Source organism: Salvelinus fontinalis, chromosome 2 (genome assembly GCF_029448725.1).
Source record: "Salvelinus fontinalis isolate EN_2023a chromosome 2, ASM2944872v1, whole genome shotgun sequence".
Taxonomy (NCBI): Eukaryota; Metazoa; Chordata; class Actinopteri; order Salmoniformes; family Salmonidae; genus Salvelinus; species Salvelinus fontinalis.
In genome coordinates, this window is record NC_074666.1 from 84,674,730 (window position 1) to 84,702,552 (window position 27,823).

At 42.1% G+C, this 27,823-nt stretch overlaps 1 protein-coding gene across 4 annotated transcripts; it reads right to left on the reverse strand.

Annotated features, from left to right (window-relative positions):
- LOC129829668 (signal transducer and activator of transcription 3) lies at positions 1-27,641 on the reverse strand. Of its 4 annotated transcripts, none has more exons than XM_055891530.1 (23): positions 27,407-27,641; positions 17,006-17,155; positions 14,173-14,509; positions 13,991-14,072; positions 13,662-13,762; positions 12,660-12,811; positions 12,256-12,414; positions 11,926-12,018; positions 11,730-11,789; positions 11,582-11,611; positions 11,367-11,460; positions 11,232-11,279; positions 10,984-11,067; positions 9,831-9,929; positions 9,512-9,647; positions 9,276-9,328; positions 9,075-9,169; positions 4,815-4,954; positions 4,431-4,649; positions 4,208-4,250; positions 3,344-3,406; positions 1,950-2,047; positions 1-1,830 (listed from the first exon to the last, which is right to left on the reverse strand). In XM_055891530.1, the coding sequence occupies exons 2-23, from the start codon at positions 17,131-17,133 to the stop codon at positions 1,778-1,780; spliced, it is 2,367 nt and encodes a 788-aa protein (XP_055747505.1). In that variant the 5' UTR covers positions 17,134-17,155; positions 27,407-27,641; the 3' UTR covers positions 1-1,777. The 4 variants fall into 4 exon arrangements, with proteins under 4 accessions (XP_055747505.1, XP_055747495.1, XP_055747517.1 ...); XM_055891520.1 differs by having other exon boundaries at positions 13,662-13,795; XM_055891542.1 differs by lacking the exon at positions 3,344-3,406.
- Positions 27,642-27,823: the final 182 nt, after the last annotated feature.

Here is a 27,823-nt window from a genome sequence, read left to right on the forward strand (position 1 = left end):
TCCATGAGATATACATTTTTTTGTTTTTATGATTTTTAAACAAATAGAAGATTAATTACAGCATAATTTACAGAAATCTTTTTTCAAATAACATCTACAGAGTGAACTCAATTACCGATTCAACTGAGCACTTAAGTCAGGAAGGGATGGACAAGTGTGGTGGTGTGTGTGATGTGGCATCACATCATGCGCATATACAGTCAAACAGAATAGTGAAATATCACTTGAAACTGATACTAACATTATGCAAATTACAAAAAAAAAACAAGATCAACACATACAAGAAGTGTTAGCTTAAAATAAATCATTCATACGGTATGAGAAAGGCACTACATAAACCATTTAGGCAAAGACTAGTGCAGTACTGTGGCAATGATCATCTCTATTGTTATGGTTTACTGAAAACAACAAATGGTATTCTCATTATGACAAACTATGAAGGACAAGGGGGTATGTATGAATTCAAAACACCAAAGAATAATGTACATTTCTATCTACAATAACAGGTTGGCATTCATTGTCATCAATCTTGTCCTGGAGGGAGCTCTGCAGTGGTCACAAGCTGGCACAGCCAGTCATAAAATCAGATTTTAATCCCAACCCTAACCCACACTGATAACCCCAACCTTAAATTAAGGAAAAAAATTGAATTTTTCTTTTCATACATTTTTACGTCGCCAATTTTGAATTTGCAGCTGGTCCAGCTAGTGGAAATTGCTCAGGACAAGATTCATGACAAACGTCAACGTGCTCTTACAATCCAGGGAAGAAATCAGTATCTTCCCTTCAACTGAGACATGCTGCCTGCCAGCTGAGAGCAGGGCTGAGCCCAGGCTGAGACAGGAGAGAAGGTCAGAGAAATATCCTGCCATTATCAATGCCATTTCAGACACCTAAAACAAGTGCCATTCACAAACTACCTATATGAATGAATGTTCAATTAACAAATTCACTAGTCACCTTGGTTCTCATCTCCTTGGTTTTTACAAACACATATTACTGACTCGTGTTAGTGAGATTCTAGATGCAGGTTTTTTGTAATATGTAATAAGGAATAAGATACAAATCGGAAAGAATGGACCAGGATATTTCTCAATCAAATAAAAATAAAGATACAGGTGTCCCCTTCAATAGAGAATGACATGGGACACAGACGGACTACCAAAAAGGTTATCATATAATAGGTAATTGAGAACTATGAAGCTAACAAATAACTTATCTTTGAAAAGCTAGACAGCAATCTTCCTCTTTAGACATTCTTATAAAAACAAAAGCGCTGGTTCATAAATGAAGGTTGAGATCAAAACCATTTTAAAAGAAAGTCAAGGGAAAAAATATATACTTTTGTATAAAAAAAATTCTACAATTTAAATAAGGTACTTTGTGAAACACCCACAGGGACTGAGACGTGACTTTTCGAAACGTCATTGCATTTTGGTACACCTAAAGTACATTCCTTTCCAATGGAACGTTACATTTGCCTTTATCTAACATATGCATCAAACTGTATGCGTCGATGGCTTGACAGAAATGGTAGCAGAAGGTGAATGTTTAACTTTTGATGCACACATATCCAGATGATTCTGCGTACCATTTTGCGCAATGACACTAGGTGTGTTTTTAGGCGTTAAGGTGAAAGGTAAAGAACAAAACAAGTGGCTAAATGTAATGTATCTTGTTCCCTTTCACAATATGGGACAGAGGTACCTGTGGATTATATATATTTTTTAAAACGGGGAGTTAAAAGATTTAAAATTAGTCTAGCTCATTCGTCTCTTCACATGGGTGACGCCACATCAGAACTCAACTCCATGTCCAGAGTGAGGGAGTCTGGGAAGACAGAAAGCAAGAGGGCTGCCATTAAAACAAGTTAAACCTTGCCTCACATGCAAGCACAGTACGAGTATGTGCATGTGTGTGTGTTTGTGTGCGTGTGTGTTAGGACTTACCAAGTGGGCCAGGGTTGGCCTCAGCCTCATTGTGCATCAGCGAGTCCAGGGTGCGAGGGGACATGGGAAACAGGTCACTGGTGTTACCAGAGTTAGTGCTGCAACAAGACAATACAGGAGAAGAGAGAGACACCAAGACTACATGTTAACACACATACAGTCACACACAGACGTCATAGTGATTAGACCTCTATGTCCTTTTTACCACAAGCGATAAGCTAACTGTCAGTCTACTTCCAGTGCGCAAGTCATTTTCATCATAATCACTGCTGTTATGTCACCATAGAAAAGGACAATACTCCACATTATTACAGGTTTAAATACATGAATCAAGTAGTTCAGTGTTGACAGGTTAGGACAGTTCAGCCATGATGTGTCAATGTGCTTCCCAGTAGCAAACGAATGACTGAAGTTAGACTACAGTAGCAGAAAGAAAGGGGGAAAGGAGAGCAGTAGATGTGTGAATGAGAGAGAAACAACTTCTCCTCTTGGGGGCAGCACTGAGCACATTGTCACATAAGGATGCTGGGATTGTTAGTGGGAATGTTAATGACAAGTATTCTAGACAATCTAGTTTGTTAGAGCAGGCCAGTGGGCAGAAACACACCAAAACCAGAGGGTTTTCTGACAGACATTCCATTCTAAAAGTGCAATGACGTCTCACAACATATGTGGAGAACAGTGGAGGCTGCTGAGGGGAGGACGGCTCATCATAATGACTGGAACAGAGCGAATGGAATGGCATCAAACCATGTGTTTGACGTATTTAATACCATTCCACTGATTCGGCTCCAACCATTACCACGAGCCCGTCCTCCCCAATTAAGGGGACACCGACTTCCCGCGGTGGAGAACTAAAAGAAGGACCAACGTTAGGGCTTTAGGAGTTCATCTCCACTGAAGGCACTTCTAATGAGCCCTTCAGTCTACAGCCTATCAATCCACAGCCTCTTCTCCCCTCCTGCTGTTCTAGCCCGTTCATAATGACTGTGAAGTGGGGACCGTTTTGATACCATTATCAAGCAGTAAACTAAACATGGCCAGTGTGGACTGATTTTAATGGAGTGGTCATGACACCAGTACGTAGACTTAAAATGGAGTTTGAAAGGTGAATGATCTACTGAGGATGTGATTGGGAAAAGGAAGCCATCTTTGAGTAGAATGAACCCAACTCAAAATGGCTGCATATACTATGACTGGAAGATGCTGTGGTGTTAGAACCAAGGAGAGTGGCAGTGAGGTGGAAACAAAACGGTGGGGGGGAAGGGGGGGGTCTAAATGAGGAGGCCGAGAGACTTATTACTCCATTCCTTGTCTGAGTCTCACCCACCCTCTCACACACATACGTAGAGAAACACACACACAGCCCTACATGCCATCCCCCCACTGCCTACCCAGGGAATATCCCGTTCCCAAGCAGCTCGCTGTCCGGAAAGTCCATGAACACGGAAGGGCACCTACGGAGACAGGTCAGGATCTCACTGAGCAATTCTCTCCAACACCCCCCCTCCACCTCTACCTATGTAGTACACATACTCATCTAATCCTACAGAGACAGGTCAGGTTCTCACTGAGCAAACCTCTCCAACGCTGCTACACCCCCTGAAAACAGTACCTCCACCTCTGGGTTAGCCAGTATACACACCCTTCTGATCCCTCTGCTAAACTCATACACACCCTCTCCGTCCCGGAATAGAGAGCACTGCATGGGCTTCAGAACACCTCACACACACTCGGTCTGTTCCCTTAGATGTGCAAGGAAAGCTCTCTCTTTGGTTCTATTAGTGGTGTTGTGTTGAGCGATTCGTATCAGGGATCTGTATGCTTGTCTGGGGATCGTTACTTGCTTCCTCCACTCTGCTTTGTCTAGAGAGATGTGTACACTTTGCTCCTGCCTGCCTACAGTCCTGTGCTTCCTGTTCTACTGTCCCGAGGCCAGACCAATGACTGTATAAATAAGGGAAAGACACTGACTAATAGTGAATCCGTCTGTCAGTTTGTTGGTGATGACTATATAGGAACGATCTGGGAACCACTCTTCCAGGGTAAAACTCCCCCCCCCCTCTTACAAGAAGCCAACAAGGGGATGTTGTGGAGGACCCTCAAAACATTTCGTAGAAGAAAGAAGAGTTAAACATTTTGCAACATGACTGTCCCAGTTTCCATTACACAACCTAGTGTGAAGTCACTTAGGAGCATTAACTAACTCCTATGAGGGAATTGAACACTAACAGCTCTCAAGGAAAGTGGATACTTACGGGGTTACACAGATGAACTTTGTCTTTAAGTATGGTTGAATGGCTGTGGGAGAAAAACAAAACACCTTTTAAACTTACACACAGATCAAAAATATTCCCCATCTCACAAAGCACCAACCTCCAAAACGGTAAAGAAGTCTTCATTATGGAGGTACTTCCACATCTTCTTCCATTAACTCCCACAGTTTTCATGACAATACGTTCAACTTCCTGATTGACTTACTACTACACGGGTCTCCGAGTTCAGCCTCTGGAGCAGCTTCCGGTCGGCAGTACTTCCCGAAGGCGTCCTCCTTGGGGATCTCTGGGAAGAGGTAGACCAGCGGAGACACCAGGATGTTGGTGGCGTCCATGATCTTGTATCCCATAATGATCTCCGCAAAGGACATGCTGTTGAGCTGCTGCTTGGTGTAAGGCTCCACCGACTGGATCTGAGTCTTCCCTACAGACACACAGAGAGAATGAGAGGGATATGAAACCATGTCACGAGAGCAATAATGAGATTATGTTGCACATTATTTAGTTCAGACAAAGACCAAATGACATGCACAATAGAAAAGCGAGAAAGAGACAGAGCGCCAGCCAGCCCAACACACTGTCCTCTTACCACTGATGTCCTTCTCCACCCAGGTGAAGGTGATGCCTCCCTCCTTACTGCTCTCACTGAAGCGCAGAAGGAAGGTGCCAGGAGGCTTAGGGCTCAGGATGGCCCTCTCCCTCTCCTTACTGATAAAACCCAGAATATACCTGCAGAGAGAGAGAGAGAGCAGAGAAAAAAAAATATGATTTTTTTTTACTGTCACTTACAACGTATAAGTGACAATTTAACTGCATTACACTTGACACTTGCGCATTTACCCTAAAACCTGTACTCCTCCTCAATCCAGTTTCCCGCTATCTAGGTTTCAACGGCTCAGTATTACAGTTCTCAGTGTTAAATTCATGTTTTAAGTATCCCTATATTTCTGTTATTACGGGGCTATCACTCAGTTAAGAGTGCGCATGCGCAGGAAGTTTAGTCGTTGTTGGACCTAGCCTCGAGTGTGATGGCTACTTGTATTGTGTTCATATAGTATAGTAAACTTTGTTAAACTGGAACTTTGTCGTTGTGTCATTTCGAGTTAACATTGGTAGCAGAAGATGGCTTCTAACTACAACGTGCCACCTCGCTTCGACGAGAAGAGGTCGTACGAAAGTTGGAAAAATGAACTGGGAATCTGGATACGCGTTACTAATCTGGACGCGAAAAAGCAAGCACTTGCGGTGGTATTATCGCTCGAGGGAAGAGCGAGAGATACAGCACTGGAAATATCCATTGAGGATTTGAACAAGGATGACGTATGGGAACTTTGATCACAGCACTGGATTCTGTATTTCTCAAAGAAGATAAAGACCGTGCCTACGAGGCATATTCAAACTTTGACAGTGTTACGAGAGATTTTTCGGTTGCAATGGCGGACTACATCATTGATTTCGAACAGAGGTACAATAGGATGCACAAGTACGACATGGTTCTCCCAGATGCAGTGTTAGCGTTCAAGTTGCTAGAAACTGCTTGTCTAGATGGTAGGGAGAAACAGTTGGCTTTGACTGCTTGTACTGTGCTGACTTTTGCATCTATGAAGTCGGCACTAAAAAGAATATTTGGTGAGAAGACGTCTGTCGCGCCAATAACAGATGGAATGCAAGCGAGTGACGCAGCATATTACATCGAGCATTACAGAAAAGGCGCCAACAAGTCACGTTCTCAAGACAACCAGAAGAGGGCGCCATTTCCAGGCACAAATCCACTGGACAAAAATGGAAGGAGATCAAAATGTGCTATTTGTCAAAGCACTTACCATTGGGTTAAAGACTGTCCTCATAAAAATGAACAAGTTAAACTAACAGAGGAAAATGTAAACACAGAGATAGAGCAGTGTAACATTACACTGTTTTCAAATGAATCTGCTTTTGATACTGAGATTTTTATAGTTGAATCCTTAGGATCTGCTGTGATTGATACTGCATGTACACGGACAGTGTGTGGTGCAAAATGGCTTGATAGCTATGTCAGTGAACTAAATATGAAAGAAGTACAAAATATGATTGACACACCAAGCAACAGAGCTTTCAAATTTGGAGATGGGAGAATTGTCCATTCTACCAAGAGAGTTAAGATACCAGCAAACATTGGTCAGACTAAGTGTCACATTGAAACAGAGGTGGTCCCTACAGATATCCCCTTACTATTAAGCAAAGCTTCCCTCAAGAAGGCAGGGGCTGTACTAGACATAAAAAATGACCAGGCAGTGATGTTTAAACAACCAGTGACTCTTGAACTTACTACCTCAGGCCACTATTGTGTAAACATTTTAGACAAAGACATCACACAGACTCCATGCAAAAATGAGATTCTGACTGACACAGAGAACATGACCACTAAAGAAAAACACAAAGTATTGTTAAAGCTTTACAAACAGTTTGGACATGATACAGTTGACAGACTTCAGAAGTTACTCAGCAGTTCAGGGAATAATGATGATGAGAAGTACGAAACTGGAAACAAAGTGTACTACAAACGAGTTGACTGTCAAGAGTGGAAAGGACCGGGAGTAGTCATTGGTCAAGATGGTGTGGTGATATTTGTGAGGCACGGAGGCATGACTGTCAGGGTGCATCACTCAAGATTGCGGAAAGTAAATGATCAACAAGATAGAGGGGCTGTTGCTGAGAATCAGTCTCCTAATGAAAATGACAAAAAGGCCACAGTAACAGACACAAACCTACCAGATGTCGCATCCAATGATATGGACACTGAAACTGACACAAGAAATGGAGCAGAGACCTTCAACCATGCCACAGGTAATACTGTTGAGCGTTCAAATGAGGAAAACATTCAACAGCCACATGTGTTAAGAGAACATGGTTGTTCCAATCTGAAAACTGGACAAACTGTTAAATACACGGACAGAGAAAGTGGTATTCCACATACAGGAACCGTCATTGGACGAGCAGGAAATGCAAGACACAAGAGCTGGTACAACTTGCAGTACTCTGAACCAGCTACACTTTCTGGTACAACAGGGTCAGCTGACCTGCCACTTGTAGATAATATCAGAATTGAACCAATGGGAAATCGAGAAGAACAGCATGACATTCAAAATGATGATGTACTTGAAACAAAGGACGTGTCATTTGACTCAGCTAAGCTAGATGAGCTCAGTAATTGGAGGAGAAATGGAGTGTTTGAGGAAGTCAAAGACATTGGCCAAAAGTGTGTCTCAACAAGGTGGGTGTGTACCCTTAAAGAATCCTTAACTGGAATAGTGCCCAAAGCACGTCTAGTGGCTAGAGGTTTTGAGGAGCTGGCTGCTAAAGAACTCCCAAAAGACTCACCGACATGCACCTCAGAGTCACTCAGATTGCTGATGTCAGTGATCTGCCAGAAAAAATGGAAACTTAATTCCATAGACATCAAATCTGGATGTTTGCAGGGAACAGAGCTGTCAAGGGACATTCACATCCGACCTCCGCCTGAAGCTAAAAGCGAAGGAACACTGTGGAAACTAAAGAAGTGTGTGTATGGACTGGCAGATGGATCACTCTACTGGTACAACAAAGTCAAGGCAACAATGCTGAATACAGGTGGAAAAATGTCACAAGTGGATCCTGCAGTCTTCTATTGGCTTGAATGTGACTGGAGTACTTGCCTGTCATGTTGATGACTTTATCTGGGGTGGCTCACAGACCTTTGCTTCAACTGTGATTCCACACCTCAAAGCTGTTTTCTAGGTTGGCCGTGAGGAGCATGATCATTTTTGTTATGTTGGCATAGAGTTTATTACAGTTGATGGAAAAATACTGATGCAACAGGAAAGCTATATCAAGAATCTTCAACCTATCCACATGGATTCTTCAAGAGCCGTACAAAGGAATTCCCCTCTGTGGAATTGAAGCTGGTCAATTGAGGTCAAAGATAGGACAAATTTTATGGGCTGCGAGACAGAGTAGACCTGGTTTGATGGTTGCAAATTGGCATCTAACACAAAACACGCCACTGTACAAACCATTCATGAGGCAAACAAAGTTGTTCGTAAACTGAAATCACAAAAAGTGACTTTAAAGTTTCAGCATGTTGGAAAAGATGACTCTTTGAAACTAGTTGTCTTCAGTGATGCTTCGCTAGGTTAACACTGGTGGGACAAAACGGCACTTTCTACCTGTAGTTTGTGTCACTGTCAACTACTCATTAGTTGATGCTGTGAAGTCAACCAAGTCTGTCAGAGAAAAGACTTTGAGATTAGCAGCATCAAGGAACTTATTCAAGCACAGAGAATCCAGCGGATTCTGTGGTCAACCACAAAGGAAAAGCTTGCTGACTGTCTGACTAAAAAAGGAGCATCCGGTCTTGTGCTCCTACAGGCTCTCGCTCCTACAGCTCTCAGTAATGGAAAGTGGCAGCTTGAGTAATACAAATAAAAACTGTCACACAACCCATTTGTAATGGGGATCTTGAATAATACTTGGACATTTAATTATGTTGTTGATGTTTTATTTGTCTTTAAAGAAAAGGGGGAGATTGTTAAGTTCATGTTTTAAGTATCCCTATATTTCTGTTATTACGGGGCTATCACTCAGTCAAGAGTGCGCATGCGCAGGAAGTCTAGTCGTTGTTGGACCTAGCCTCGAGTGTGATGGCTACTTGTATTGTGTTCATATAGTATAGTAAACTTTGTTAAACTGGAACTTTGTCGTTGTGTCATTTCGAGTTAACACTCAGCAGTGCTCATATGAACTCAATGTCATGAACTCAACTCCCTTCAACTGGGATTTTGCCCAGCTGTTCCAGTAACAAGTCGGTAAACAAACAGAAGCGACCTCTCACCCTTCATTCCACAAAGCCAGGATGTACTTCTTGACCAGGTCAATGATGTTGTCCAGCCATACCCAGAAAGAGAAGCCTTTACCCGCCATGTTCTCCTGAAGGACAAAGGAGGAACTAATCAATTCAAACTGTGAAGTTTTTTTACGACAGATAGATAGCTATAACAACACATCAATAGAGACTGATTGGGCAAGGACATACTTTGCAGAACTTGGCCCAGGTGATCTGGCAGCCAGAGTAGTTCACACACGGCCCTAGACAAACAACACAAACACATTTAGTAGGCATTGACGCCATACAGACCATCCATAGAAATATATTTACTGGAGTTGGACACTCATTCCGACTCTCATTCAATGTTCTGTGATAGACATTCTATCGCTATGGAGCCATCCAATCCAGATGAAGGTAGAGTTGCAGACAGAAAGGTTCCTCGCCTAGTAGTTTCTCAGCCAGGGTGGTGAGCTGCTCGATGGTCAGGCCTCTCTTAGTGGTGGAGGAGAACTGCCAGCTCAGCACCTCCGCTACCTGATCCCACGTCCCCACCGGTGGCTTGGTGAAGAAGTTCACATTCTACAGGACATGACAACAGGAAGAGGAGGTCAAGCTGGATTTCACACACATTTTAACCCTCTTCAAGACAGATGCCAATGCAAAGAAGGCATGACACAGTAAAGATGATATCAATAAGACTTTATTTGGGGGACAGAAGTTACAGGACAGCGGTCTAACGCGAGGTGGCGCTAGCTGTCTTACCTTGGGGTGGTTGGTCAGCATGTTGTACCACAGGATGGAGGCCCAGGCGTTGGGCATCTGGCAGATGTTGGAGATGACCACCACTGGTAGAGAATGGGTCTAATGGACCATAGAGAAAACGCATGAAGAATGGTTAACCTGGACGTAGGCTCGATTAAGATATACGTATGGAGCAGAAGCACCTTTTGCCAGGCTTTCAAAACTAACCTAGGTTGTTTTGTCATTCTATTCAAGTCTGACATGAAATGCCATTTAATACATTCATTTAATACTATTATTCTTTGGATTGCTGTGACAAAGTAGTCGGCCGTACGGGAGGAAAAGCTGTCCGTGTCCTGAGTGAGATGGCAGAGACATGGAGTGCTTAGCCCCTCACTGAGAATTAAGTCTTCAATCACACAGCAGCACCCCTCGCCTCGCTAAATGGTGTCGTTTATAGAAGACGGAGTGTTGTGATCAATTATTTCACAACGTGGGAGTGCCAAACCCTCTCACTCAAACGCACGCACGCTAATTTCCCTCCATTTCTCAATGCTAATGTGTTAATTATCCTGGCTAATGCATTTCCACACTGCTGTGTTCAGGGCGGGGCATCGCCGCAGTGTTGAGCTCAACACAAAGCACTAAGCCCTGCAGGACATAACCATTAGATGAATGATTCCTGTGTCCCAGCAGGGGGCTTGGGCTAGCTACGGTGATATCAGAGGGAGGTGTAGAGCGGGCCAGAGACGGATTACCCCTGGACACGCTCCACCGGCCGGGGGTTGAGGGGAGGGATGATGGGGCGAGGAGAAGCAACAGTAGGGAAAGCATGGAGAACAAGTGTGATTACTGAATCAGCTCATTGGTCTTCTGTGCATGGGGAGAGCAGAGCCAGGCCCCTGGAAGCCTAGGGCACCATCAAGCTAATGATAATGACTATTTTTGTCTATTGGCTCGCGTGTGTGGCAGAGCTAACTCGTGGCCTTAAATATCTAATCTCCATGCAATTACCGCTGACGTAGGATTAAGGTGGAGTTAGGGGACTACGTGCTGAGTGTTTGGTGTCGCCATAATGAGACTTGACAAAGACCACCTGGGAGTCAGGAAGCACAACAGCAACTCCCCCAGGCCGCCTGTGTGCACACGGGTAGAGAGCGGAGCTAGGTCTCACCTCCAGGTCGATCTTCAAGCCCTGGTGGTAGACCTCGGTCTCAAAGGTGATGAGGTGGAGCTCCTCTGTAACGATCAGGGAGGCCTGGGGAGGAACAGGACAGTCAGGGTTATAGGTCGATTTGATGCTACTATCAATACTGATGACAATGGTACTATCAATTCCCCAAATGATAAGTTTAAGTTAACAGTATAGCCACATCAGTCACCATAAGAAAAGGAGCATTCAAGATTGAGTGTGGGACTCACATCACTGTTGGTCCTGCCACCATTGCCGCACCTCTGTTCCCTCAGGGTCTGAAAGAGAAGGGCAGTTATCAGTCAAGCCACATACTGTACAGTACCACACTAGACTCACCACTAGACTGACAGACAGCCACTCACCAGGTGTTTGAACTCTGCTGACAGACTGCCGTTGTTGGACTCCTCCATGTTCATCACCTTGGTGTTGGTACCTAGGATGTTGAACTTTCGGGACCTGGGAGAAGCAGGGTACAGCAGGTATGGTAGGTTATTCACAGGCTCCATGGCAAAAGGGACATTCTAATATTGATAGCGTAGGAGACAAAGGGTTTCAACGTAACATTAAAGTCACTTACCCTCGAATGGCAGCCACATCCCCAGATTCCCTGAGAAACAAACAAGAGAGGTCAATTCACAACTTCCCTGGGATTGAGTCGATCGTGGTGTTCTACGCAAATCGGACATGATCGTGGGAGTGATGGAGGCAAGGCATGTAAAACTCACTTATCAATAATAACTTTGATCTTCAGCTGGTAATTCAATTCTGGAAACTTCACCAGTAATCTGAAAAGAGAGAAAAGATTTGGAAATTAACATTTGGTGAGAGCACATAAAGCAAACGCCAAAGACATCAAATAAGGCAGTTTTGTATTCAACACCGTCATCAACTGGTGGCATTGAGTCCCGCAGCTCCTCTTACCTGACTTTGTTGGTGAACTGCACACCTGTCTTGATGACCAGTGGTCTGTCTGGATGCATGGGCATACAAGGCTGTCTTTCCACCACAAACGCACTGCAACACAACGACCAGATAAGAGGCGGTGCATTAGAGCACAATGGTGGAAGTCTGTGATAGACAAAACTCTGAAGCCTCATCTAATGCCCATCATAATAAAATATCTCCATATTTGCCAAAAGGCTATGCCATGTATCCAAAACATCTGAATATTATGCAAATTCGATCCTATAATAAATATCCAAACCATCTGGACATGTGATCGATATTGAAGCTAAAAGAGAAGCTCCCCACCTCTTCATGAGGTTTCTGAACAAGTCCACTATCTTCTCCTCCAGAGCGGGCCGGTGCTGGATGATGGGGTCTCCCTTATAGGACACCTTCTGCTGGAGCTCCTCCAGCTTCTTGATCTGCTGGCGGATCTGCAGCTGAGACTCAGCCAGGGAAGTAATCCTAGAGGTCACAAAGGTTAATCTAGGTCACTCATTATGGCAGTGCTACTTTGTTTGTTAAACACTTTTGGAAATACAATTTAATCTTATGGTATCTTGTATTGACTACCAATAACAGCAACTTCTCCTTCTTCGCCACTCAGACGTTTACTCTACATGAGTGTTGGGGGAGATAGTGTACGGTCATGGGGAGGGCACATAAAATGATTTTAACGTGGAAAGTAAAGGCTACTAATGGTAACTGACCATGTCTCCAAGCGGTCCAGGCAAATGTTGGGTGGTCCTCCGATGCAGGCAATCTGCTGCCTTCTCTTCCAGTCAGCCAGCTCGTCATCTGTCAGGTTCTTCTGGACAAAGTCCATGGCTGACAGCAGCCCTGCCATTTCAGTCACAATTTGCTACAACAGAGAGGGACAACGGCACATCCTTCAGACACTGATTTAACCAGTGTTAAAGTGATATTCAGGGGGCTCTGGAATCACTTTTAAGATACATTTTATTAATCCACGCGAGATGGACATCAGCCGCAGTTCAGCGTCGATGAGCAGTTTAGGGGGTTAAGTTCCTTGCACCAACCCTCCGGTTGCCAGCTCACTCCCTGCCAGCACTAGGATTCGAACCGACAACCCTCCGGTTGCTGGCCCGGTTCTCAAACATCGAGGCTACGATTATATATTGCACACGATTCTTAGGATGATTATCATGTTCGACAACATGATTAGTGAATTTTGTTTTACAATTTTGGCCTCAGGGAAATTTAAACTAAATAGTCTCCAGCCTCACATTCTCCAATATTAGACAGCTATTATCGCCCTCCTCATCTTGCTCATAAATATCTAGTGCCTGACAGCAGCATGAATATTAATTTAACTCAATTGAAAATGAAGGAACGAGCACACATTAATGTCAACACACATATCACAGATCTCTGCATGTGTAGTGAAAGGTACTGCTGCCGAGTCCAAACGTTTATGTCGGGGCTGCAACGGATAGGGAAGCAGGCTGCTTGGGGCAGACAGTTTGAGCTTGCTGCTGAGAATGACTAACCCAACTCTATAGCTTACTATTTAACAAGCAGGTTTATGTCATTTATTGCACACGTATGTGGTTCGAGCAGAATGTCAACTAGCCTAGCCTACTTATCGCAGACATTCTGACTATCCTGATTCAGGGTATTAGGACCCTCCAAGAAGATGTGTACGATGTAGGGTCAGATGGACACTAAGGAGGGGTGTATAAGGGCCCTACCCTTCTGAGCTGGTCCAGAGCACTCAGCATCTGTTCCAGCTGAGACATCTTCTGCCTGGTGGCTGCCGCCTGGCTGTTCCCATTCATGTCCTGGGACAACTCTGAGCAAATAGGAGAGGAGTTGGGTGGGTTATCTGTAGATTTAAGAGTCAGTGATATTTGGTAGTATTTGATGGTGGGTCAGAGTTTCAAAACAACAAGCAAAATAAATAGTAAGAGTGGAGTCTAAAATTAGAGCCTCTAACAGACTCATATCCTATCCATAAATTCTGATAAAATTCAATAAAAATAAATCTAGAATTGTATGTAATATTAAAAGTGAAACTTACCACCCTGACTTTTAAGGGTCTTGTAGTTGAAGTCAAAATCATCCTGGAGATTCTCAAGCATCTTCATCTTTTGTTCCATATCCTATAGCAAAGTAACAAGCAAAGCATGTCAATCAAATGAGGTATTAAATAATATGCCTGTGTAAAACCACATATTCTTTGGACTAAACATGCAGTCTCACCTGCACCCTCTTCCGGATGTCCTGCAGGTTGTGCTCCAGGATCTGTTGTTTCTCCGTCACCACAGTGCCAGACGGGTGAGACGCCGTTCCGTCCTGGGCGGCGGTGGTGGCGGTCTGCAGCAGCCTCTGCTCTTCCCAGAGGCAACGGGCTACAATGCGGGCGATCTCCATAGGTTTCTCCAGGTACTTGGACTGCAGGTGCTGCTTAATGCGCCTCAGGTTGTGCTGGTAGAGCACGTTGTTCTCCTGCAGGAAGCGGCTGTACTGCTGGTCGATCTCCCCCAGCAGGTTGTGGAACACCAGCGTGGCGTGGGACTCCTTGTTCGCTGCGTACGCCCTGCAGAGAGCATACAGAGAGTGGTTTAGCGAAAGCTTTTTTTCTTTTATTATCTTTATTTAATTAACCAGGTAGGGTATTGAGAACAACCTATAGTAACAACCTAGCCTCTAATAATGTTCATATCTCTAGTTATTAGTCAAACAAATTGTAAAAAATAAATCCATAGATAAGATATGATATGCTTTCCGAATGCAATGCATTCAGACCACATTACAGCCTAATTCTAAAATGGATTCAATTGTCCCCCCCCCCCCTCTCAATCTACACACAATAGCCCATAATGACAAAGCAAAAACAGGTTTTAGAAAGGTTTGCAAAAGTATATATATTTAAAAAAAAACTGAAATATCACATTACATAAGTATTCAGACCCTTTACTCAGTACTTTGTTGAAGCACCTTTGGCTGTGATTACAGCCTTGAGTCTTCTTGGGTATGACACTACAAGCTTGGCACACCTGTATTTGGGAAGATTCTCACATTCTTCTCTGCAGATCCTCTCAAGCTCTGTCAGGTTGGATGGGGAGCATGTAGATTGCTGAGGACATGTTTTAATTGAATCCATTTTAGAATAAGGCTGTAACATAACAAAATGTGGAAAAAGGGGCCGGACTACTTTCCCTGAATGCACTGATATCCATGATATAGCTCTCTCTCTCTATATATGAAAATATGACCCACTGAATCTAATTTGCTTTGGTATGAAACTAAGAACCATTGAAAGATATTTGCATAAGGAGCACAGACTTTTACGGTAACAAGGAAGTTTGGGAACTGAAATAGCCTTGGGTAAATCCATTTGAAGTCACTTTTTGACAGCATCACTTTTGCTTTAAACAAAACTTTCCATTCATGTCTGCCAATGGAAGAAGCTGTCAGAAAGTGACTTTTTGGACCTGAATGCCAAAACATGCTCAAAGTTGAACCATTTGGCATTCCCCAACACACCATGAGACATCCATATCTTCACCAATGGAAAATATCAACGGTTGAGTTTGATATAATTTAAAAGTGTTGTCAAACGATTGTTTATTTGATTTGTTTTATTAATAAAAACATAAATATATATTTTTATCTTTAACGTCAATGATCTAAAAACGTGTAAACTCCGATTTTGTTCATACGTTGTAGCTTAGACCCTACTTTAGATCCTCTGAGGTTTTTGTGTCGTGCCGCCATCGGTTGAGACACAACGTGCTGTTGAATACAGGGTGGGTGTCATTTCAATCCTAGAAATAGAATTAATAGTATGGCCTGATCAACTCTATGTGAAGGAGATGTGCCGCGCTGCATGAGGTAAATGCTGGTCACATCAAATACTGACTGGTTTTCTGATCCACGCCCCTACCTTTTTTTTAAGGTGTCTACGACCAACAAATGCATATCACTATTCCCAGTCATGTGAAATCAATTGATTGAAATAAATTCATTTGTCCCTAATTGACTGATTTCCTCATATGAACTGTAACTCAGAAAAATCTTTGAAATTGTTGCATGTTGCATTTATATTTTTGTTCAGTGTAATTACTACCACAAAGATTACTGCCGGTCCACCCACCAACGAATGTCAACTTAAAAATGGTAATGTCTATTCTATTATGTATATTTCAATAGGTTTCCTATGGATGATTGACAGTATAATTGAAAACATATTCCCATTAAGTCAAGATTCTCTATGTGTGGACCTACAACCATCTTTGTGGTACGATTTGAAAGTTTCCCATTTTAGTACATTTATCAGCCAAAACATGACTCCCACCCTGTATTCAAGAGCATGTTGTGTCTCAACCGATGGCGGGCACAACACAAAAACCTTAGATCATGTAAAAATAGGTTCTTAGCCGCAACATATGCGAATATGAAAAAACACTGGAGTTTACGTGTTTTTTTGATAATTGACATTAAAAAGGTAAAAAAATAAAATTATAAAATAGTTTGACAACCCTGTTCGTAAGCTTCTAAATGATATTAATCTCCGCCGTTTATGTTTTCCAGTGATGAAGACATGTCTCGTGGTATGGTGGGGTATGCAATATAGGTCAACTTTGAGCACCTTTATCTCTTGAAGGTTTTGGTATTCAGGTCCAAAAGGTCACTTTCGGAGCACTTCCACAATGGGCAAATGTATATGGAAGGTTTTGTTCGAATCAAAAGGGGTGCTATCAAAAAGTTATTGAATTCATATGGAAGTACCCTTTTCCCTGGCAGAACAGACAACTTGCCATCATGAGATGCCAATTAGGACAATCATTTCCTGTGTGTTGTTCCCTGACGTTCCCTGCTAACAGTCTAGCTGGAAAGTTGTTGATGCTACTTCAAAATAAATCAAAACGACTGTAGAGGGAAATCAATACCACACTGATGACTAAAGTCAACATTTGAGCCATGTCATCCTGCCGAGTGTTGCCAGCAGCAGTGGTACTAGTGAACTGTAGGTACTAGGTACCCATTCTGTAGTGATGTTGTGAACCACAGGAACTAGGAAAGTACACACCAATCCTGGCTTTCGATCCAGGGGGCGAGGAACTGCCGGAGCTCCATGGGGAAGCTGTCGCTGTACAGGTGGTACAGCTGCTCCAGGTACCTGGTCTCCAGCTGCTGCAACTGGTTCCACTGGGCCATGCTGCCGGCTGCCTCCACAACCCTGTATAGGACACACAGGAGGAAACAGTGTGAGAGAGAAATGGAAGGCAAGGAAGACACAAGGAAACTAGATACTAATGAGGGGAACAGCTGTGGTCTCGTGATACATAAGATCGGCTCTTGAGAGCTTGCCAATGCAGGACGAAACCTTGAGGCCACCGTACAGTATGTCTCTACTTTGAAACATTTCCAATACCTTGATCAATTGATTTGCTCTAACTCTGATTGTCTTGAATCTGATGAGAGCATGTATAGACACGTCATATTCGCACTGACAGGAAAACCTCAGAAACCGAAGACAAAGTATTTGATGGTACCTCAGCCAGCTTCCTATAAAACACACAGAGACATCCTGTTCAGCTCAACACACAGCCTGCACCGAGAAACAGACCAAAATAAACCCTGAACTTTGGCATCCCTGTTGGGCGAGGTGAGCCAGACAGAGACCCTGTGATCTCCCTCCAGCCCAGGTCTGATACTAGAAGATTTATTCAGCATTACAAGAAAACTATTCAGACTTCAAAGTAAACAGGAACCACATCATTGATATTCATCACCAGTAGAATATAATGTCACTGTTGTCCTCGTCAACAAACCATTGAATTATGTAGGCCATGTAATGCAGACAACATAGCACAGAAATGTTGCTGCTCCTCATTCCTTCCGTAACAGTGCACTTATATTTTCAAAATGAGTGATTTTCCACTAACAGCGGTCATGACTTCAGTTAGTTAGAGCAGCCATGCTAACCCAGGCCTGGTTTTCTTCCTACATTACAGTGTACTTGCTAAAAGCCTTGACAAAATCCTAATTACCACCAGGGAAAGGTAGAGAACTACAGAGCATCCCCCAGCCCTGAGAGATCATACAGTTATCAGCAAACATCTGCCACCCTTCTCATTTTACTGGACACAGGAAGGAACACAATGTTCTCCTAGTAGCTCCAATGCACAATAATATGCAATGTGATGGTTAGGCTACAACTGTCCTGATAACAAGTCCCTATGCAGTAGCAAGACCATGTTGTACTGTAGGCCAGATGTACGGACATCCAGAAGAGAGAAACAGGAGCAAACTGTTTAGTCAGGGTAACATTTTAAAATCACGGGATTTGAGATTTCTTCCATTCTTTGCGTCATCATATCCTGATATGCTCCATTGACAGATTCAGATAACAGAACTTATCCAAGGAATTGGGTCTTTGTGATTGGATAACAGGTGAACAAACATGCTCCAACCGCATTTTGCTTTGCAGAGAAACCTAGGGTTGCGTCCTAAATGGTAAGATTTTCCTGTGCCTTGGTCAAAAGTAGTACACTATAGAGAAGAGGTTGCCATTTGGGATGAATCCTCATTTATAAAATGTCACTTCCTCTTGTCCTACACAGGTGAAACAAGGAGTTTAAATTGCCTGTGACCTTTACTGCTCGTATTGCCGTTGAAATTGGTAGATTTGATTGCAATCTTGGTTTACTTCCCCTGTACTTTTCTTGCCATGTCCACTTCCTGTCAGACTGGAGTAAGGACAAAAAATACCATTTTATAATTCCAGTCGATTCCACAGATATGATGAAGTCAGTCAAATCATTTGTCTAATGCAAGCAGAAGTTATGAGTAGAGGTCGACCGATTATGATTTTTCAACGCCGATACCGATTATTGGAGGACCAAAAAAGCCGATACAGATTAAATCGTCAAATTAAAGCCTCAAATAAATAATGAAACATGTTCAATTTGGTTTAAATAATGCAAAAACAACCAGGAACACATTGACAACAGCCACCCTCGAAGCAGCGTTACCCATGCAGAGCAAGGGGAACAACTACTCCAAGTCTCAGAGCGAGTGACGTTTGAAACGCTATTAGTGCGCACCCCGCTAACTAGTTAGCCATTTCACATCGGTTACACCAGCCTAATCTCGGGAGTTGATAGGCTTGAAGTCATAAACAGTGCAATGCTTGAAGCATTGCGAAGAGCTGCTGGCAAAACGCACGGAAGTGCTGTTTGAATGAATGCTTACGAGCCTGCTGGTGCCTACCATCGCTCAGTCAGACTGCTCTATCAAATCATAGACTTAATTATAACATAATAACACACAGAAATACGAGCCTTAGGTCATTAATATGGTCGAATCTGGAAACTATCATCTCAAAAACAAAACGTTTATTCTTTCAGTGAAATACGGAACCGTTCCGTATTTTATCTAACAGGTAGCATCCATAAGTCTAAATATTCCTTTTACATTGCACAACCTTCAATGTTATGTCCCAATTACGTAAAATTCTGGCAAATTAGTTCGCAACAGGCCAGGCGGCCCAAACTGTTGCAATGTTCCAACCGGAGAATTCCTTTGTCTTCAGAAATGCAATGGAACGCAAGCTAACTCTCACGTGAACGCACGTGGCCAGCTCGTGGCTCTCTGGCAGACCTCTGACTCATTCCCCTCTTATTCGCCCCCACTTCACAGTAGAAGCATCAAACAAGGTTCTAAAGACCGTTGACTAGTGGAAGCCTTAGGAAGTGCAATATGACCCCATAGACACTGTGTATTCGATAGGCAAAGAGTTGAAAAACTACAAACCTCAGATTACCTCTTCTTGGTTGGATTTTTTCTCAGGATTTTACCTGCCATATGAGTTCTGTTATACTCACAGACATCATTCAAACAGTTTTAAAAACACCTGAGTGTTTTCTATCCAAATCTACTAATTATATGCATATTCTAGCTTTTATGGCTGAGTAGCAGGCTGTTTAATTTGGGCATGCTTTTCATCTAAAATTCCCAATGCTGCCCCCTACCCGCCCGCTTATCCCGGAAGCCAGCTGCACCAATGTGTCGGAGGAAACACCGTCCAACTGACGACCGAAGTCAGCCTGCAGCCAATGCTCTCTAGCAGATATCCACAGACTTCCAGTCCTTGCGCTAACGCTAGTTATCAATTGCGCTACAGCTAGTTAGCAACTTCCTTCAAACTGCATGCAGAGACATAATAATGGTATCCACGAGTTCATCTGACTCTGGAGAAGAAGATACATTGACAAAGTATCCCTTGAAGTCAATCAAAAGTATTACTGTGCGTGAAGTTTTAAATGCATTCTGTCATTACTAAAAGTTTCATGTGATAGACATTTGAACATTACTATTTTTATTTTATTTTTTACATACAGAACTGCTTTAACATTTGTGAGTTTTCAAACCCTGCCACAACATCTCAATTGGGATTAGGTCTGGAATTTGACTATTCCAAAACTTTTTAACCCTTTTCATGTAGACTTGATTGTGTGTTTTGGATCATTGTCTTGCTGCATGACCCAGCTGCGCTTCAGCTTACAGACGGATGGACATTCTCCTGTAGAATTCTCTGATACAGAGCAGAATTCATGGTTCCTTCTATTAAGGCAAGTCGTCCAAGTGCTGAGGCAGCAAAGCATTCCAAACCACATGAGGTTGAGGTTCTTACCGTGGAAGGCAGTGTTTGGTTTTCACCAGACATAATGGGACTCATCCAAAAAGTTGACTCAAGTTTTCCAAAAAGCATCTGGTTGATCATCAAGACTCGCGGAAGAATGTTCTGTGGACAGATGAGTCAAAGTATAACTGTCTGTGAGCTGAAGCTGAAGCGCAGCTGGGTCATGCAGCAAGACAATGATCCAAAACACACAATCAAGTCTACATGAAGATTGCTAAAAAGCTACAAATGTTAAGTTTTGAAATGGCCTAATCCACACCTAATCCAAATTGAGATGTTGTGGCAGGACTTGAAATGAGCAGTTCATGCTTGAAAACCCACAAATGTAGCTGAGTTACAGCAGTTCTGCATGAAAGAGTGGGACAAAATTCCTCCACAGCAACGTCAGAGACTGATCAACAACTACAGGAAGTGCTTGGTTGGAGTCATTGCAGTTAAAAGGTGGCACAAACAGTTATTGAGTGTAAGGGGGCAATTACATTTTCACACAGAAGCATTGGCTGTTGCACAACTTTGTTTATGAAATAAATTAAATATGTAATTGTTGTTATTTGTTCACTCAGGTTCCCTTTATCTAATATTAGGATTTGGTTGAAGATCTGATAACATTCAGTATCAAAAATTTGCAAAAGTAGAGAATTAGAAAGGGGACAAATACCTTTTTTTTTTTTTTTTTTTTAATCAGGCGCAGTGCTGTGAAAAAGTGAGCCACTTTCGTGGTACTGGTTATCCCGAGTTGAACCTAGTTGACCAAAGTTCTCGCTAACTCCTCAAACCAGATACGTAGTATAGGGCTCTGAACTCACCACCGCGGGTTCAGACTAGCGCGACCGGGTCGGTCACGTCTGCATATATACCTAGCAGGTTGGCATGCTCAGTAATTAGTATGTCCTATGTTGAGCGGCGTTTTCCTATGTGTGTCCTGATATGTTAAAATATATTATGTATTGGCCATTGATGTTTAAACTATTGAGATGTATTGATTATGGAGTGACATATTCATATTGGTTGAATACGTGCTCAAGGGCTTGCTCATTTCGAGAGAGCTTAGACTAGAGTGCCATGTTGTCCCTGGGCTCTACTAAACTCTGCTGGGAGGGTCCACTACATTTCAAGGTTATTTGAGAAAAGGAAAGCTTGGAAAGTTAGAGGGCACCCCTACTCATTTCACGTTAGACATGTCACCTTCCCCTTTCCTCTTTCACTACACTGATGGAAACAGGTGCATCACCCTGCCTGGGGTGTATTCATTACGCTAATTCTGTTGCAAAAACGTTTTGTTTGCTTCCGTTTGGTTCTTAAACGGTAAATGGCTTCCATTGCAAGGCATAATGAATACACTAGAGGTTGACCGATTTAATTAGGGCCTATTTCAAGTTTTCATAACAAATCGGTAATCGGCATTTTTGGACACCAATTATGGCCGATTACATTGCACTCCACGAGGAGACCGTGGCAGGCTGACTATCTGTTACGCGAGTGCAGCAAGGAGCCAAAGTAATAAAAAACAATCTTAACATAATCACTAGTTAACTACACATGGTTGATGATATTACTAGGTTAACTAGCTTGTCCTGCGTTGCATATAAATCGATGCGGTGCCTGTTAATTTATCATCGAATCACAGCCTACTTCACCAAACGGGTGATGATTTAACAAGCGCATTCGCGAAAAAAAGCACTGTCACTGCACCAGTGTACCTAACCATAAACATCAATGCATCGACTTTTTAAAAATCAATACACAAGTATATATTTTTAAACCTGCATATTTAGTTAATATTGCCTGCAACATGAATTTATTTTAACTAGGGAAATTGTGCCACTTCTCTTGCGTTCTGTGCAAGCAGAGTCAGGGTATATGCAGCAGTTAAAATACGTAACGTTTCCGCATTTCACTGAAAGAATAAACGTTTTGTTTTCGAAATCATACTTTCCGGATTTGACCATATTAATGACCTAAGGCTCGTTTTCTGTGTGTTATTATATTATAATTAAGTCTATGATTTGATGTTTGATAGAGCAGTCTGACTGAGCGGTGGTAGGCAGCTCGTAAGCATTCATTCAAACAGCACTTTCCTGCATTTGCCAGCAGCTCTTCGCTGTGCTTCAAGCATTGCGCTGTTTATGACTAAAAGCCTATCAACTCCTGAGATTAGGCTGGCAATACTATAGTGCCTATAACATCCAATAGTCAAAGGTATATGAAATACAAATGGTAGAGAGAAAGAGTCCTATAATTCCTATAATAACTACAACCTAAAACTTCTTACCTGGGAATATTGAAGACTCATTTTAAAAGCAACCACCAGCTTTCATATGTTCTCATGTTCTGAGCAAGGAACTTAAACGTTAGCTTTTTTACATGGCAAATATTGCACTTTTATTTTCTTCTCCAACACTTTGTTTTTGCATTATTTAAACAAAATGGAACATGTTTCATTATTTGAGACTAAATTTATTTTATTGCTGTAATATATTAAGTTAAAATAAAAGTGTTCATTCAGTATTGTTGTAATTGTCATTATTACAAATAAATAATATATATATATATATATATATATATATATATATATATATAAATAAAAAAAATGTAATCAACCGATTAATCGGTATTGGCTTTTTTTGGTCCTCCAATAATCGGTATCGGTATTGAAAAATTAAAATCGGTGGACCTCTAGAATACACCCCTGGTATGAGATCATGCTACGTACAAAAACTAGACTCAAACCACAACGCAAAGCAGCTGAACTGACTCATCATCATGTGTCAAAACTCAAACTGTCACCTTCCCATTCAATTACTTGTTGTTTTCTTTCAACTTCCTCTTACTGGAGTTTCTCAAGTCATACAAAGTGCATGGGCTTAAATGGATCCCATGTTAGTCAATCAACAGCTAAGCTTGTAATTTACAGTACCACAAAACAGACAACTCTTTGGCAACAGGTGACAACCCAGTCAAAACCCATAAAATATAGGTGACAAGATAGATGAACTACTAAAAAGCAGAAACTTCCTTTGTTCAACCGGACCCTGCATCCATGGGTAGCTTTTTGCAATTTTGGGGGGATTTCTCATGTCTTACTCATTAGTAGGAAGAAGTTTGGTGTTGGGTACTATATTTGACTATTATCTGAATCTTGTATATAAAAAAAAAAAAAAAAAAAAAGCCAATTTGGGTGCAAAAAAATTGATTAAATTCTCAGAGATCAACAAAATTAACAAAATTATTTTACTTTACCAAAATTATTTTTTAGAAATGCTAAATCGTATCTTTTACTAACTACAGAAATGCTTTCAGAACGATACGAGATGGTGGGTGTCGAAATCCTCTCGCTTTTTTACTCAGTCACACTCAGAGAATGAAAAGGACACCACTTGATTCAGATCATATCCAAAGTGGGCATTACCAGTGCCTATAAAGATTGCTGGCTTCGCTATAGTTCTCCATACACAACTGAAAAGAGCAGAGCTTTTGTCTGTGCAGCACTTGTCCCATAATTCACATTACAGAGTGGGGTGGAATGCACAGGCAGACCAGAGAGCCACAGAAGCACAGAGCTCCACCAGGGTTAACAACACAGCTTTGTGAACAGTGGCACGACACCAGACAGACCAAGAGATCTATACAGCCTTGGCCTACAGAAGCAAGTCAACATGAACTGACTTTCACTGAGCCTGTGTTGAGAGAACTGTAGGTCTCAAGAACAGGAAACAAACATTCTGTACTGCAGCAAGGCAGCACTCATTTAAAATCACCAGTCTCTCTCTGCAGCCACTATGGGTAGGCTACACCATAAAAACATTGTTTAGACATGCGACAACCGCTTGTCTTAAAGAGCGTGGTGAGACAAAGACAATATTACAGCATGGTACAGCATGGGATGTGCAATCAGCCTCTCAAGGAATCTAGTCTGTTGTTCAGCTAAAGATAATTTTACTAGAAAGCGTCAGTCATGAGGGCCATGAAAGCAGCCACATCCTCTTGCCCTGTACATAACTTGGCATGGGCCTAGTGCTTTCTATGTAACAGAAATAATAATGTTACTGTGGCTTTCTAAAAACCAGCATTGTCATTCTACTATTGTTGTGCAGTGAACTGTTAAACCCCATATTTCTCTAACTCAGGCAGGGAGTAAGTACAACACATTTCTACACCTCACTACAATATCAACGTCTGACTCAATGCAGTAAGCAGTTGCTTTTCTTTTAAGTCACCACGGCGCAGTTTTTCCAGATCAACATGATCCTGTGTTTTGCTCCCCCTTCCGATGTGGTCCGTCCTCATTTTTGGATGTAGTTTTAAGAGACAATGGTAACAAATCTCTAACCACATCATGTGCTACGACACAGATCATGTTATATGATGCCATAACATTTGGTTGAAATATTGTCTTTGTCTTTTTAAACAGGGAACACAACACAGGATAATTTTGTTCTGGATGAAATGTTTAGATAATCTGGGCCCAGGTAAAAAAAAAAAACACAAAAAACACAGCAATTTAAACTATGATATTTAGACATAAAATATTCAGGAAACACCTTTCAGTTATCATAAAAGCACCGCAAAAGCTGAAACAATAACATTGGACAATGGAAACATTATTTGAGGAAGAGATTCCAGGAAAATGTATTACTTTATTCCAGTAAGTGTATCCTGGTGCAGTGTCAGTAGAGCATGGGACAAGTAAGGAACAACATCAGCGATAACTTTGCAGTTTTATAGTCACTCGCAAATGCTATGTAAACAACTAATGACAAATAGGTGGATTGTATGCTATTTGGCACATGGGTTATCTTACATGTGCTGCTGCCCATCATCAAGAAAAAGGGGCCCGCAGGGGCCAGAGTGTGCAAAGCTGTCATCAAGGCAAAGGGTGACTACTTTGAAGAATCTCAAATATAAAATAGATTTTGATTTGTTTAACACTTTTGTGGTTACTACATGATTCGATGTGTGTTATTTCATAGTTTTGATGCCTTTACTATTATTGTAGAAAATAGTAAAAAATAAAGAAAAACCCTGGAATGAGTAGGTGTCCAAACTTTTGACTGGTACTGTAGGCCCAAAGGCAGAGACAATAGAAGACACAGTGGCAGAATAAATTCAACCACACCTTTGTTTTATCACAAAACCGGATAGCTACCTCTGTCCAGTGAAGTCCACAAAGCATATTGCATGTAACAAACAGCTACATGACTTACAGCATGGTCAAGCAAGTTAATGTTTGACATTTTCAGACCACTAAACAACTATTGATTTAAAACCACAGAGTTACTGCAAATCACAAAGAAAACAGTAGCTGCCTCCACTATTCCAACACCATTTCAACTTCAACATCATCAGTGACAACTAAAATATACCAAAAACAATTTAGTCCAATCAACGTAAGCTAAATATGATGTGGCTGTCCATGGTTCTGATTTCTCTGTGTGTGTGAGAGCACGCCTTCGTGCAAGTAGATTGTTTTTTTTTTGACTCACCCCACCCTTGAAGATAAACGCCAATGCCATCCTCCTCTCTCATGTTGACGAAACAGTCCATCACTGTCATACAGAACACGCTTTTATTTTAGGCTACCTGGCTAAAATGCTTGCTCCCTAGCCTAACTTCCATTCATGGGCAACGTTAGCTAGTTAACATTAACCTTCTACATCTAGCTACATACTGAGTTTCCATCCTCTAAGGCCAGGGGCACAACAATGTATGAATTAATAGTTGGATCAGAATCAGCATAATCATCATTGGCCAGTGCTGAGAATGAAGTAAAACCACAAGTCCAAATCCCTATCTCCATCCATGGCTAATTTAGGCAAGGGTCAATTTTAGCTTGCTGACTAACCACAGGAGGACAACAACCTAACGATATGCAACAATTCAAGTTTTTCAGTCAATGATTTATGGGATTTGATAGGAGTGATTCCTAATCCAACGTGGCTTCCCATTACACTTTTTTTGGTGCGCCAGGCCCATTCACAGTTGAGCTCATCGCTGATTGGCTAATTGATTATACTTTTTTTGTCAAGCGAGGCCAGACTGTTTTGATCGCGCTTTTGCATTCTTCCATTTAGATTCAATTCGCAAGAGGCTGAGCGTAGGACAATTATGAAACAGACGAAATACATGTTTTATTATTTTTCATTTTTGGGCTTCCCTTGGCATCCATTAATACACACCACTGGTTGTGTGTGTTTATAATCCCTCAAACTGTAGACTGGTTGTTGCAAACCTGGAGGCACGCATGGTTCACGTGATGACTTTCCCAAGCACCGTTTGATGGATCAAATGGCCGTGACATGCCCACGTGAGAGTGGTCATCACAACCTGCACCACTGGATGTGGCTTTGACCGAAGTCAGCATCCCATCATGGTTGCACTTGCAACTTCAGAAAATGTGCAATATCATCTTTGAAGAAATGGCCAGCACATCATCACAATAATTAGGCATAAACGGTCGGCGTATGCTATCCTTTGAAAGCAAACGTAGAACCAACAACCGCTGCAGCGATTGGAAGGCCTAATCTATTTGCGAAACAGTGTGATTAAACTTTTGGCGACTTATGTAATAATAACATGGAGGACGTAGCTCCAGTTACTTTGTGTCGAGTGAGATTCACCGATTGGCAGTGTATCCTCAATCTGATAATACATTGATGCTGCTCGCCCACCACACACAACTACAATGTGTTGTGTAACACATTTTTAGAACTTTACTCTCATGGCCCAACCAGAATATGATGTATAAAGAATACAAAGCAAAGGGTTCTGCGACCGCCTACTTACCCCGCTGTCCACGAGAAAGTGTGTTAGAAAAATGATCCCGTCAAATTGTAGCCAGACACCAGCCTTAAACCACCAGAACGAAATGTCTTATTGTACAGGACAATCGAGAACTTTTAACCAAACTGTATTTCTAACAATCGGAACTACAGTAACGTTGGCCTACTTCAATGTCGCAATACTATACACACTGACAGCTAGTTGTCCAATTCCACCCGGAGTGCAGGCAAACTTCAAGAAAGCGTTGATTGACATACCTAGGATGCAACAGATGACGAGTACACAATTTCGTCCAATCTTTGTGTGGGATATTGCAAGAGGGCGGGATTAACGCTAAAGGGAGGTTGTGGGCGTAGTGTTTATTGCGCTCGACACGGAGGCTGTTCCGTGTATAACACACTCCCTCCGTTTGTAGGGAAA

Bases quoted from the DNA above. Each gene is read 5' to 3' on its own strand.
- LOC129829668 (XM_055891520.1), bottom strand. From the start codon at position 17,133: ATGGCCCAGTGGAACCAGTTGCAGCAGCTGGAGACCAGGTACCTGGAG. The intron at 3,407-4,207 runs GTAAGTATCCAC...CTGTCTCCGTAG, and splicing joins AAGTTCATCTGTGTAACCCC to GTGCCCTTCCGTGTTCATGG. The intron at 1,831-1,949 runs GTAAGTCCTAAC...CTGTCTTCCCAG, and splicing joins GGCCAACCCTGGCCCACTTG to ACTCCCTCACTCTGGACATG.